This window comes from Cydia pomonella, unplaced genomic scaffold (genome assembly GCF_033807575.1).
Source record: "Cydia pomonella isolate Wapato2018A unplaced genomic scaffold, ilCydPomo1 PGA_scaffold_48, whole genome shotgun sequence".
In the NCBI taxonomy this organism is placed as follows: domain Eukaryota; kingdom Metazoa; phylum Arthropoda; class Insecta; order Lepidoptera; family Tortricidae; genus Cydia; species Cydia pomonella.
The window spans coordinates 20,900-34,797 of NW_026907881.1; the positions used below are offsets into that span (position 1 = coordinate 20,900).

Below are 13,898 nucleotides of genomic sequence, written 5' to 3' on the forward strand. Positions count from 1 at the left end.
AAAAAAAAATGTTTGTGTTTGCCTAACAATCACAGACAGAGGGCCTACCGCGAACCACGTTCGACGTGCTGCCTCCCTGTCATACTTACGTACGAATTTATAAGTGCGACAGGGAGGCAACACGTCGAACGTGGTTCGCGGTAGGCCCTGACGCGTCGCAGCAGCGTGCAGCGTGTTTAAGTAGACCGAAGTATGACAGACGCCGCGACGGTATCGAAACGGCACCGTTAGCAAATTTGCATTGAATTGAGTCTCCTTAAACAAGAAATATTTTATCGAAGTATGTGAAGTTCTATTTTCAACATTTTTATAGTAGCGATAAAATTCGGTGGTTTTCCGATTAATATTATTTAGGAACGCACCGTAAATTTTATACTGCGTACTCAACTTGAATTTGCGTACTATTTTTAAGAGGTGCACGTAACGGAACGCAAAACCCATCTGGCAACACTGACTAAGATCTTAAAAGATATTCTAACGTCAAAGTGACATTGGTCACCCGAATCGTGCAGCTTCTGTCAATTATACGACATACAAACGATATCTAATTGAGAACTTATCTATATCTAAACCAGAACTAATCGTTCTGTTATCTTTTCCGTATTGCATTCTTCGAATAGGGCCGTAGGTAGGTATCCGACATACCTCCCTAATATAATATGTATTTATGCTCACTATGCAACTAAAAATGCATGGCGTTGGCAATTTTGTCCTTTGTGACAGCCCTGGACTCCCTAGAGGAGTCGTCGGCATACGGCATAGAAATAAATGAACTCCCCAGCGGAGTTCTTGGCGTGCAGCGTTATTTATTCTCCGAGTGCGCGTTTGGACTCCACGGGGGAGTCTTATATAGATGTTTGTATTTACGCCGGCATTCAGCGGTGGACTTGAGTTTTGGCCTGGCAATGAAAGTATTAAGTAATACGTAGTGTCAAGTGTAATTATAAGAAGAAAATCATTTTATATACATTATGAATTACTAAGACCAAATAAAATAATAGTATTAGTGAAGACTAAATTCGGGACTAAAAACTCCATATATCAGTTGTCTTACCAATTTTTCGTAGTCGACATCTAGCGTCGAGTAGCGGATCTATGAGTACTGCTACTTGACACTAGGTGTCGCGACGAACGCAGTCTAATGCTCAACAATTTTCAGCTAATTATATTACCGGAACTTTATTTTTAACACTTTATTTTTAACACCTGTTTATTTTTAACACTTTACTTTATTTTTATCACTTTTCGTTAGTCGCGACACTGACATCTAGTGTAGAGTAGCGGTACTGATAAATCCGCTACTCGACGCTAGATGTCGACTACGAAAATAAACGGTTTGGTAACTGATGTATGGAGAGAGCACTCTGTTTGCTTATTTCTCTATGCCATAAATAATAAAAAAAGCTATAAAACTAATTTTTTACAAGGTTTTTAACTATATATGAAGTGAACACTCTAAGATTACTTATTTCTCTATGTCTAAAAAGAAAATTTTCTCGGTAAAAACGGACGTAAACGCGGTGTTTTTTTTTAACTCCGTCAACTCCGGGGTATGGCTAAATAAAGAAAAGAAATGGCATAATTAATATTATTTTTTTTAAATTTATTGTTCATAAAAAGTAATTCATAGCGTTTTAACACAGATATTATATTGCAATCCTCCAAACGATCAAAAATTATGACATTTCGAATATCGATCGTACATTCACGTCTGAAAACATCGACACGATCGAAGCGCCAAAAATATGTATACACCATCTTATTATAACCATACATATATATTAGGGTAGTGTATACATATTTTTGGCACTTTGTCCGTATCGATATTTTCAGAGTACTATCTCGTACTTGCATTTATTAGCAAATGTATACTATACTAATCAATATGTAACCAGGCCCTAAGGCAAGTGTACACGCTCCTGGGCCTTCTCAGATAAAAATAAATCATTGATGTCCAAAACGGAGTAAAATAGATTTTTTTTATTATTCAAATTAGTTACGCAGCATTACAACATTACTACCAAGGCACTGCGAACTTCAAAACATATAAAATAAAAACATGTAAAAAAATGAATACCGGTTTCTTTCAAAAAGTTACTTAAATTAAGCTCAGGAATGCACTCTTAAAAATAACGGACTTTTAAATAACACCGAATAAGCGGCCTAACTATTCCATTTTCCATTCTTGCTTGCGGGTCTCGGAAACCGTTTTATTTTTTAAACCGTTTTCGTTCACTCATCTGAGAACAAAATCGACTTCGTTTCCGTTTTCCGGTTAAAGAACTGTTTCATTGAGATATAGTCAGACCAAGCTAACTCTGCAGCTTGAAAGGCCTCAACATTGCTAATTAAATTTATGGCAGTCGTATTGGGATCAATAAAAGTTGTACGTTTTAAAATCCGCTTTCTGAACCTACTGCACGTTAACGGGTTATTCAATATCGGTTGCCAGCAAGGCTAGGCACCGGTTTATAAAATACCGGTGAATACCGGTTTATTTCGGTTTTCCTCCGAACTTTTATAAGAACGCGAAAGTTTAAAGAACCTTATTGTAACCTAAAAAAACGGTTTATTCGACGAGCGACGATACGGCCAGCTTTGTGGTGTACCACGTAAACAAACACCAACATAGGTAGAAACCGGTTTTTATTGTACTAAACCGGTTAATTTAACACAAACTGTTCTAATAAAAATTGGTTTAAAAATAACGGTATTTCGAGCTGAACCGAAATCAAAAGATTTTGCTTCAAGTACATGGTAACGGTTTAGAAATTTAACCGGTTTTCGAGCCCTACTTGCTCGAATAAGTTGAGATCGTTCATCTGTATGTTACGTATACTTTGGGTTTATGCTTGCCGCATAACTGGCGACTAAGATCATAATGCTATCTCCTTTACCCTTGTTAAAACCAACCAAGAGTGAAAGAAATGGAGTTATGACTCGACTCGCTGCTGTGTTGCGGCAAGCGTAGTCAAAATCATGTTAATGATTTCAATACTTAGTACGCATAGGTCTAAAATAAAAACCATTATTCTATATTAAACTTATCTCTATTCATCGCACGAATAATTAAAAATATTGAATTCATATAGAATACATTAAGGTCAATATTTAAAACTCTGCTATATCACACTCATAATAACAAAGAGTAGACAACTCGCACTTATACATAAATAGCTAAAATTAATCAAATGGGAACTTCGTGTTATCTAATTATTAAAAATACAACATAATGTACACAATTAAATACAATTAAGTTTAATCGATTAATACGAAAAGCACCATTTAGTATAAAATTCATATGGACATTGGTTCTTTTCGAATTAATAGATTCAAATGTCCACGGGGTAACGGCTTTCAAACTTTTCTAAACGTACGCTCGCCATTATATATCTGGGCGGGGAAGGTGCTCAAAAATATCTGAACACGATACTATAGTCGAAAATTGCTCGCCATTATGTTTCACTCCGTACCGAGTAGCGTCATCGGGAGCACGCTTCGGCGCACCGACGTCGGATATCGAATAATTTTCGATTTAAAATATTTGGGTGGGGTCGAAGCCATATATGACAGATATAAGATGCAACTATATTGACAGCATATATTATACAGTGGAACTTGGTTAAGTGGGACCTGGGTAAGTGAGAAAACTCTATAACTGGAACGCATGCTGCTGTCCCGAGACTTTACCACTGAATTGGCTACTTTTTCCTGAGGATCAAATGTCTATATAGGACTCATGGCATTTAAGCAACACAAAGGTCAGAAATGAGAGTTAAAGTCTGACGCTCGCACTCGACGATTGAAACGCCTCTAACAAAATGATAAGGTGATGTGACGTCACATTATATAAGTCTGCCCTAAATGTATGGAAGATCAACGAAATTGCCATTTTGACCCTGAAATATTGCGTTTATACAACTATACACTTGTCATAAAATTTATTTTTCAATAAAATGTAAGGAATCGAATGGTACCATTTTCTTTTCTATTTTTGAAAGACAAAAAAATTTTTTTTTGTTTGAGACTTCGGAGCCTTGTATATTTTTATAATCTCAATATATTTTTTTTAATGCCACTTTTTTATAATGGATGGCTCATTTTCTATGCATTTAACTAAATTTTGTTATAATATTCAACATGTGTCAAGTACCCAATTACCTCTGTTAGTGGTACAAAAGAGATTTCTGTATCTGAGATGAGTCCTGTCGATTTTTTCGTCAAAACCTCTATAACTGAGACAGTGTTTTTACCTCTTTTACCGAGACTGTGTATTAAAGAGCTTTTTTGCTAACTTGTTTTTCTTGAATTTTATATTGTATTAGCCTCTATTACTGAGATGCTGTCAACTTCGGGCCTCTTCAACCCTTTACCAGGCTCCGTTTCGTTCTTGGGAGAATCAACTTTTTAGTGTCATTCGTTGCCATGGTTACGATTAGTTGTCCAGGGGACAAAAGTTCATTGAAATACTGATTTTATGGTACTTAAATGTATCAAACTTGAGTTTTTGTGGTCGTTATAACCAATGTCCATAATGGGCCCCCTACTAAGCATGTTAATAGAACGGCATACAACTTCTCTTCAAACAAACTGTGCCACTGTTGTCCCTTGGACAACGGGACAGGATAACAAACCAAAAAAAGTTGATTCACCCTCTTAGACTAATTTTGGACTTTGGCTTATTGTGCATAATGAGAAGAGTCTATCATCCGGGTGTTCAAATATTTGAAATATGCCGAAACGATGGCTCAAGTGTCTGTGTGGAATTTAATATGCCAAAAATCGACTTTATATCGAAAAAATTAAAGACAATATTCAGTTTCAATTTTCGGAAGGACAATGACAACTGAAGCTTAAACACTTTTGAGTGTGTTCAGATATTCGTGAACACTTTGGCCGCTCCGATATATCTGATGGCGACTTTTTGATGGCTTTTTTTTTATAGTATATCCATAGTCTATTAAAATTGTACGGAACCATTTTCCCTAAAAGCGAAATAAAGTGAACGTCAGCCAAGTGTCATGGTAAAAAATGACATCGTATTAAACTAAATGTATGAAGCACTTATTTCTTATTCCAAATCACCCCGCAGCGCAATCACAGTATGTGTAAGTGGGCCATGTGTTCAAAAAAATCTTCACACACTTAACAACAAAGTAGCGTCTTAACTCCTCTGCAGAATTTGAAATAGAAGTGGATTGTCAAAGAAAACTTTGTAGCCACAGTAAATTTACTGCCATCTTACGACACATGATTAACCTTTTGAACGCCACGCCTATCGCACGCGGCACGTAATCGTGAACCTTGTGGCCACGCATGAAGGTTGATATTGGGCTGTAGCCGCGCGCGTCATATGACGTCTTTGGCGGTCAAAAGGTTAAAACATTTAGGACGCCTTTTGACTTTGATCCTTATTCTTTCACTGATACGCTCCGGCTGTGGAATAAGCTCCCTGCCGGGGTTTTCCCGAGGGTCTACAGGGGGTTCTTCAAAAAAGGAGTGTACAGGTTTTTAAAGGGTCGGCAACGCGCATGTACTACACTCTGGTGTTGCAGGCGTCCATAGGCTACGGTGACTGCTTACCATCAGGCGGGCCGTATGCTTGTTTGCTACCGACGTGGTATAAAAAAAATGTGTTAAATTTGTTAAATATCAAAGTGGCGCCATCTAATAGATCCAAGCCACCCGGTAAGATGGCGCCACTTTTTGATATTCAACAAACAGTGAAAGAATAATGATCAAAGTCAAATGGCGTTGCAATAGTTACAACCACATGTCGAAAGATGGCAGTAAATTTACTGTGGCTACAAAGTTTTCTTTGACAATCTACCACTATTTCAAATTGTCTTTGATACAATGTATGTAATTAACTTATTAGCGTGTGTGTGGAGGTCTGCCATCTTGTGGCCTGAATCGGAACCATAAACATGTACATTTACACGTCACGTGTTTTCTTGTGCATAGTAGGTTCTGCCATCTTGTGGGCTACATCGGAACAATAAACATCACATTTACGCTTCGCACCAAAAATTTGACAGCTCCTGTGCTGCCTCCTACAGTTCATGTACGGTCCTTATTCACTGTAATAGTTAGTGCGGTTGCAGACGTCTCTGCCGTCACTGAGTAAGGTTCTCACGTCACTCGTATTCAGGATTAGCCTCGGGCTTCGAGCATCTCGTAGTCTTCGTTGTTGTCACCTTCGTCGTCTTCCTGAAAGGTAAGTTATTTATTTACAAGGGGGCATAGTTGTTTAACAACTCGTGCTAATATTGATATCCGAGCAAACGAAAGATTCCAAAATTAACGAGCGTAGCGAGTGGTTCGAGAAGTGGAATCTTGAGCGTTGCGAGGTTTTCAATGCGCGAGGGTTAAACAAGCTTTGCCTCCGAGTTAAACAGAATATTTTTCACCACACCAACACAAGGAAATTACTAACTATGAAATAGCAAAAAAACCAAATGAAATCAAATCCAAATAAACGTAAAAAAAAAAAAAACATTCAAAATCATCATTTAAAAGTCAATCCTGGTAAGGGCATTTATTCGTGTGATGAGCATGGATATTTGTTCCTGAGTCATAGGTGTTTTCTATGTATTTAAGTATTTATAAATATTTATATATTATATATATCGTTGTCTAAGTACCCTTGACACAAGCCTTAATGAGCTTACCGTGGGACTTAGTCAATTTGTGTAATAATGTACTATAAAAAAGAAAAAAAAAAAAATCTACTAGCTAACTTATGGAAACAACTCAAAATTTGCATCCGATTACTTTGCCCCACACGTGGATAAAATACAACTTTCTCATTCGTTTTTGAACAATCAAGAGGGCCTTTACCAGCTGGTGTGATGAAAACTAATTAATTAATATAGACTTTACACAAAGTAACTAAGCACCACAGATATATCATATTATTCGCATTAAGCATATTCGCAACTCGTGTCGATTTAAAAGACTCCCATCGGTCGTGTTTTAATTTATCGCCACTCGTTTCGAATTTCCTATTTTTCGCACTTGTATATGTACTATTAACACATTGAACGCCACGTAATATGGGGTTATTCCCAATAGTAACCACCAAGGTGGTAACTAGTGGGAATAAGCCATAATATGCATACCAAATCCGGTCTTCTGTCCGGCGTGGCAGGGTAAGGCATTATCATACCAAAAATAAAGAAATATAGGCCATTTTGTACAACTTTGACTACGAATTCATAGGTATCTTTCGGACCCTCAGATATAAATTTTCATCATGATTAGAACAAATTTTCCGTCGGACGTAACGTTTTTGACCTACAAGAAAAGGGAAAAGAGCATAAATGTATGCATATAGGACCAAATGTGACGTTCTCAAGCAAAAGGTATCACATTCTCGTATGCCATGAGGACTCCCTAACAGGTTATTAGTATGGAGATACAAGCAAATTTCGTCGTTGTAAGCTACAAAGTGGTACCTTTTGCTTGAGAACGTCACAAATGAAGGTATTAAAACAATTTCCAGCTTGCTGGAAATTAATCGTTGGTCTTTCATGTTTTACTTTTGACTCTCAGTTGCTCAAAGGTTGACTGGAAAAGATTCCTTATAGGGATAAATTCGCCTTTGTACATTGCCAACATTAAATTTTTAATTGTATGTTTATATGTCTCTTATGTACAATAAAGTGTTTACACAGTTACAGTGTGTTATTTACCCGGGTACGTCCTTAAACTACGTCCAAAAGAGAGGTATGGGCATTGTGAATGTCATCTCGCTTTGTGTGGTAGGGCACAGCCAGGGGATGTCATTCCAGATCTAGAGCAGAGCCCAACTGGGGAAGTACCTCCACCTTACAGAAAACCGCAGCCAAATAACACTAGACCCTACTCATAGTGTTGTGTTCCTGCCGGTGAGTAAGGTTGCCAGAGCTCAACGAGGGGCGGAAGGGGGTTAGGGTTGGCAACGCGCTCCTCCGGAGTTGCAGGCGTACATAGGCTACGGATACGGCTTACCATCAGGCGGACCGTATGCTTGTTTGCCACCGACGTAGTATTCAAAAAAATACACACATTAATTATTGGATAAAAACCGACTCTGATTGGTCTAATTGTCCTATAAGAATTATCCTATATGCGTAATGTCTAACTCTAAACATTACAATTTCACTCACATCGAAACCGAAGCAGGTGGTGACGTCCTTCTCGAGCTTGATGCTCTTCTCCATGACGGTCTCCATCTCCTTGTGCCGGACCTCCTCGGCACCGCTGGCTACTGACTCCTGTTCTTGGTCATCCTCCTCTTCTTCTTTAGGTCATCCATTAATTACGACACACGAATTTCTAGGTCTTTTCAAGGTATTTCCACCGACGACCTCCAGCACCACGTACTGCTGCCGTCGGCCACGGTGACACTACACACCTGGCTCCTCGCACTCGATGTACTCGGGCGCCACGACGGCCACATGCTGCTCGGTGCCGTCCTCCAGCTGGATGACCTCCAGCACCACGTACTGCTGCCGTCGGCCACGGTGACACTACACACCTGGCTCCTCGCACTCGATGTACTCGGGCGCCACGACGGCCACATGCTGCTCGGTGCCGTCCTCCAGCTGGATGACCTCCAGCACCACGTACTGCTGCCGTCGGCCACGGTGACACTACACACCTGGCTCCTCGCACTCGATGTACTCGGGCGCCACGACGGCCACATGCTGCTCGGTGCCGTCCTCCAGCTGGATGACCTCCAGCACCACGTACTGCTGCCGTCGGCCACGGTGACACTACACACCTGGCTCCTCGCACTCGATGTACTCGGGCGCCACGACGGCCACATGCTGCTCGGTGCCGTCCTCCAGCTGGATGACCTCCAGCACCACGTACTGCTGCCGTCGGCCACGGTGACACTACACACCTGGCTCCTCGCACTCGATGTACTCGGGCGCCACGACGGCCACATGCTGCTCGGTGCCGTCCTCCAGCTGGATGACCTCCAGCACCACGTACTGCTGCCGTCGGCCACGGTGACACTACACACCTGGCTCCTCGCACTCGATGTACTCGGGCGCCACGACGGCCACATGCTGCTCGGTGCCGTCCTCCAGCTGGATGACCTCCAGCACCACGTACTGCTGCCGTCGGCCACGGTGACACTACACACCTGGCTCCTCGCACTCGATGTACTCGGGCGCCACGACGGCCACATGCTGCTCGGTGCCGTCCTCCAGCTGGATGACTTCCAGCACCACGTACTGCTGCCGTCGGCCACGGTGACACTACACACCTGGCTCCTCGCACTCGATGTACTCGGGCGCCACGACGGCCACATGCTGCTCGGTGCCGTCCTCCAGCTGGATGACCTCCAGCACCACGTACTGCTGCCGTCGGCCACGGTGACACTACACACCTGGCTCCTCGCACTCGATGTACTCGGGCGCCACGACGGCCACATGCTGCTCGGTGCCGTCCTCCAGCTGGATGACCTCCAGCACCACGTACTGCTGCCGTCGGCCACGGTGACACTACACACCTGGCTCCTCGCACTCGATGTACTCGGGCGCCACGACGGCCACATGCTGCTCGGTGCCGTCCTCCAGCTGGATGACCTCCAGCACCACGTACTGCTGCCGTCGGCCACGGTGACACTACACACCTGGCTCCTCGCACTCGATGTACTCGGGCGCCACGACGGCCACATGCTGCTCGGTGCCGTCCTCCAGCTGGATGACCTCCAGCACCACGTACTGCTGCCGTCGGCCACGGTGACACTACACACCTGGCTCCTCGCACTCGATGTACTCGGGCGCCACGACGGCCACATGCTGCTCGGTGCCGTCCTCCAGCTGGATGACTTCCAGCACCACGTACTGCTGCCGTCGGCCACGGTGACACTACACACCTGGCTCCTCGCACTCGATGTACTCGGGCGCCACGACGGCCACATGCTGCTCGGTGCCGTCCTCCAGCTGGATGACCTCCAGCACCACGTACTGCTGCCGTCGGCCACGGTGACACTACACACCTGGCTCCTCGCACTCGATGTACTCGGGCGCCACGACGGCCACATGCTGCTCGGTGCCGTCCTCCAGCTGGATGACCTCCAGCACCACGTACTGCTGCCGTCGGCCACGGTGACACTACACACCTGGCTCCTCGCACTCGATGTACTCGGGCGCCACGACGGCCACATGCTGCTCGGTGCCGTCCTCCAGCTGGATGACCTCCAGCACCACGTACTGCTGCCGTCGGCCACGGTGACACTACACACCTGGCTCCTCGCACTCGATGTACTCGGGCGCCACGACGGCCACATGCTGCTCGGTGCCGTCCTCCAGCTGGATGACCTTGTCGAATAAATGACTAGCTTAAACCGTGGGGACTCACCTGTGACGTGGTCTGCAACTTCCTCAGGGGCCCCTGGTTTGGTTCCTTCGATGGTGAAATGTCGTTATCTCACAGGCTGGCGTCGGGAGACGATTTCGATTTATGCTGTACACTGTGTCAATTTGATTTTGGGTTTTTCGACTCAAGCTTCGACGGAGCGAGCAGATATCGCGCGTTTCGATTTGGAGATCGTTGGCAAGAGAGAATGGCAACACTCGAGCTTCGGTGTTGCGCGCTTTGAGAAAAGCGTTCCGTTTCAGGCTTATCCCGTTTGGAATATGCTAGTCCATGAAGTATTCATTGATTTAAAAATAATAAACGAAAATACGTAGTATTTGTGTGTACATATACAAAAGTACCGAACATGCCGCCGACCATAAAATAATACTTATTTTATTTAAGAACTACTATGCTAACTTAGGACTAAAACATGTGATGCTATACCTAAGTGATGCCTATTCAACAGGCAGGGGGCAGACCTTAACTACAGGTCGCTTGGTAAGAGTATTACCGATGCGTACAGTTACAACTCTGGTAATACCGTCGGCGCCGGGATGCAGTTGATGCACGCGCGCAAGACGCCATTGCAGTGGTGGCAGTGTGTTGTCTATCAACACTACTACAGAACCCTCCCGAAGGGGTGTGTTAGTATTGTCGTGGAACCATTTACCTCTTGGTTGTAGCTGGTGTAAATATTCTACGCTCCAGCGTTTCCAAAAATGTTGAGCAGCTTGTTGAATAACCTGCCATCTAGCGAGGCGGTTTGGGTTGTCGTTAGACAAGTCAAATTCAGGTAAAGACGTTAATGGTTCCCCGATGAGGAAATGTCCAGGAGTCAGGGGTAATGGATCAGTAGGATCATTACTAAGTAGACACAGAGGTCTTGAATTACATACCGCTTCAATTTGACAGATCAAAGTGTTAAATTCGTCCTGAGTTAGTTTTAGTGTACCTATGACACGATGTAAGTGTCTTTTCAGACTACCTACGGCTCGTTCGACGAGACCGGCAAAATGCGAAGCATATGGAGGATTAAACTGCCAGGTGATTTGCATGTTTGTCAGCTGGTTGTTTATGGCAGTCTGATTTGACTCGTTTCGCAGAAACGTGTAAAGTTCGGAAAGATACCTGTCACAACCTACGAAATTCCGTCCGCAGTCAGAACGGATTGTTTTGCAATACCCGCGTCGGGATATGAACCTACGCAATGCGTTTAGAAAAGACTCGGTTGAAAGATCGGGAACTAATTCCAAATGGATTGCTTTCGTTGATTGGCAAACGAACACGCATACGTATGATTTATAAACTTTCGCGTTACGAAGTTTACTTGATTTAAGGAAGAAGTGTCCTGCAAAGTCAACGGAAGTATTTAAGAAGGGACGAAGTGATCGAACCCTAGTAGTAGGTAACTGAGCCATGGATGGCTGCGGTGCAACAGGTCGTGCACGAACACAAGATACGCAGCGTCGTGTACGCATACGTACAGCATCGCGAGCACACAGGATCCAGTAGGTCTGTGCGAGGGCAAACTGCAAGGTTTGAGGTCCCACATGTAAATGTGTTTTATGATAGTAATCAATGAGAAGATTCGTGAAGTGATGTTTCTTGGGTAACAAAATCTGATGCTTGGCATCATACGGAACATTGGCCCGATTTATTCTGCCGCCGACCCTGAGAAGTCCGGCATCGTCCAAAAAGGGTTTCAGTTTCTGAAGACGTTTTGTACATCTATCATCGTCCTTGATACGCGAGATGTCTTCGGAGAAATAGTCACTTTGAACAAGTGATATAATTCGACTGAGAGCTTGTTTTGTCTCAGGAACCGTGATATGTTTAGTCGTCGGACTGTTAGGTCTGTTAGCCTTACGACATTTATTTATGAATCGTAACATATACGAAATGACGCGTAGCATCCTTGGAAGCGATGAAAATCTTTCAATGAACTCTAAATTATTAGGTTCTTTGGTTTGTGTGACAAGAACATGCTTACGACGTTCTTCGTCGGTGTGACATACGACGTTAGTCTTAGGCCACTCAGACTCATTTTTACTGAGCCAAGCTGGTCCCGTGAACCATAGTTGATGGTTCAACTGAGATGGGAGAACACCACGAGACGCAGGGTCTGCGGGGTTGTCTGCGGATTGAACGTGGTGCCACTGTGAGGCAGGCACGTTGCTTGTTGTCTCCGCTATGCGGTTAGACACGTATGTCCGCCACTTGTCTGGAGATGAACGTAACCAGGCAAGAGTTATAGTGGAATCGGACCAAGCGTAGACTTGGTCGAAAGACAATCTACTGCTGTAAGCAGTGAGGACCTTTTTTACCAATTTTGACAGTAAATGAGCAGCGCATAGTTCCAATCTCGGGATAGTAAGCCGTTTCAAAGGCGCAATTTTTGTTTTGCCTATGAGAAGGTGGGTGCTGATAGCACCGTTCGAGTCAACGACACGAATATAGACGCAGGCGGCGTACGCCTTTTCAGAGGCGTCTGAAAAGCCATGAAGTGACACTTGATGTGTACTCGGAAGCACGTGACGAGGTAACGCGATGTCTTGCAATAACGGCAATTCGTCGATGAACCGAAACCACAAGTCACAGATACCCTGTGGAGAGGCAGAATCCCAACCTGAGCCTGATACCCATAAAAGTTGGATTAAATGCTTTACAAATACCGTCACTGGACTTAGGAATCCGAGGGGATCGTAGATTTTAGCGATTTCTGCTAGCATTATACGTTTCGTACATTTGCGCGAGTTAGCCACTCCATCCGTTTGGTAGGTGAAAATATCAGATTTAGGGTTCCACTTGAGCCCTAAGACCTTGACCGAAGTGTCAGTGTCAAGTGCTGACAGAATAAGAGCGTCATCATGATTGGAAGCATCATCATTTAAATGCGATAAGAACTCAGCACTATTACTGGTCCATTTGCGGAGTTCGAACGTTCCTGCTTTACAAATGGAAAGTAGCTGATGCTGAAGAGTGAGAGCATCTTCAACCGTATCAGCTCCAGTAACGACATCATCAACGAATACTTCGTTACGAAGTACTTGCGAGGCAAGTGGAAAGTTAGCAGCTTCATCAATTGCTAATTGACGAAGTGTGCGCAAGGCTAGAAAAGGCGCGGAAGCGACGCCGAATGTGACAGAGCACATACGATATTCCTTGACGGGATCATGGGGAGAGAATCTCCAAAGAATCCGATGAAAGTCACGGTGTTCTTTACAAAGACCAATGTAGCGATACATCATTTTGAGATCAGCCGTAAAGACGATTTTATGAAGTCTATACTTCAGTAAAATTTCAGAAATGTCCTGATGCAATTTCTGACCAGTGAGAAGATTATCGTTAAGAGAACGACCTGATGTAGTTTTGCATGAAGCGTCGTACACAATGCGATATTTCGTAGTCGATGCGGAACCCTTCACCACAATGTGGTGGGGTAGGTAGTAGGGGGGAGTGCCAGGACTCGCTGAGTCAGTGACTGGCTCCATATGTCCCAAGTCTAAATATTCTTGGATACATTTATTATAGTTCTCACG

At 43.7% G+C, this 13,898-nt stretch overlaps 1 protein-coding gene across 1 annotated transcript in view; it reads right to left on the reverse strand.

Moving 5' to 3' along the window:
- Nucleotides 1-1,338: 1,338 nt before the first annotated feature.
- The window catches only part of LOC133534074 (transcriptional repressor CTCF-like), a 40,735-nt gene continuing 28,175 nt past the window's right edge, over nt 1,339-13,898 (reverse strand). Inside the window, exons 9-11 of the mRNA XM_061873168.1 lie at nt 10,244-10,319; nt 8,151-8,284; nt 1,339-6,210 (exon numbers count right to left, since the gene is read on the reverse strand). Of these exons, the coding sequence (XP_061729152.1) occupies nt 6,154-6,210; nt 8,151-8,284; nt 10,244-10,319 (267 nt within the window). The 3' untranslated portion in view covers nt 1,339-6,153. The remainder of the gene's footprint in view (nt 6,211-8,150; nt 8,285-10,243; nt 10,320-13,898) is intronic.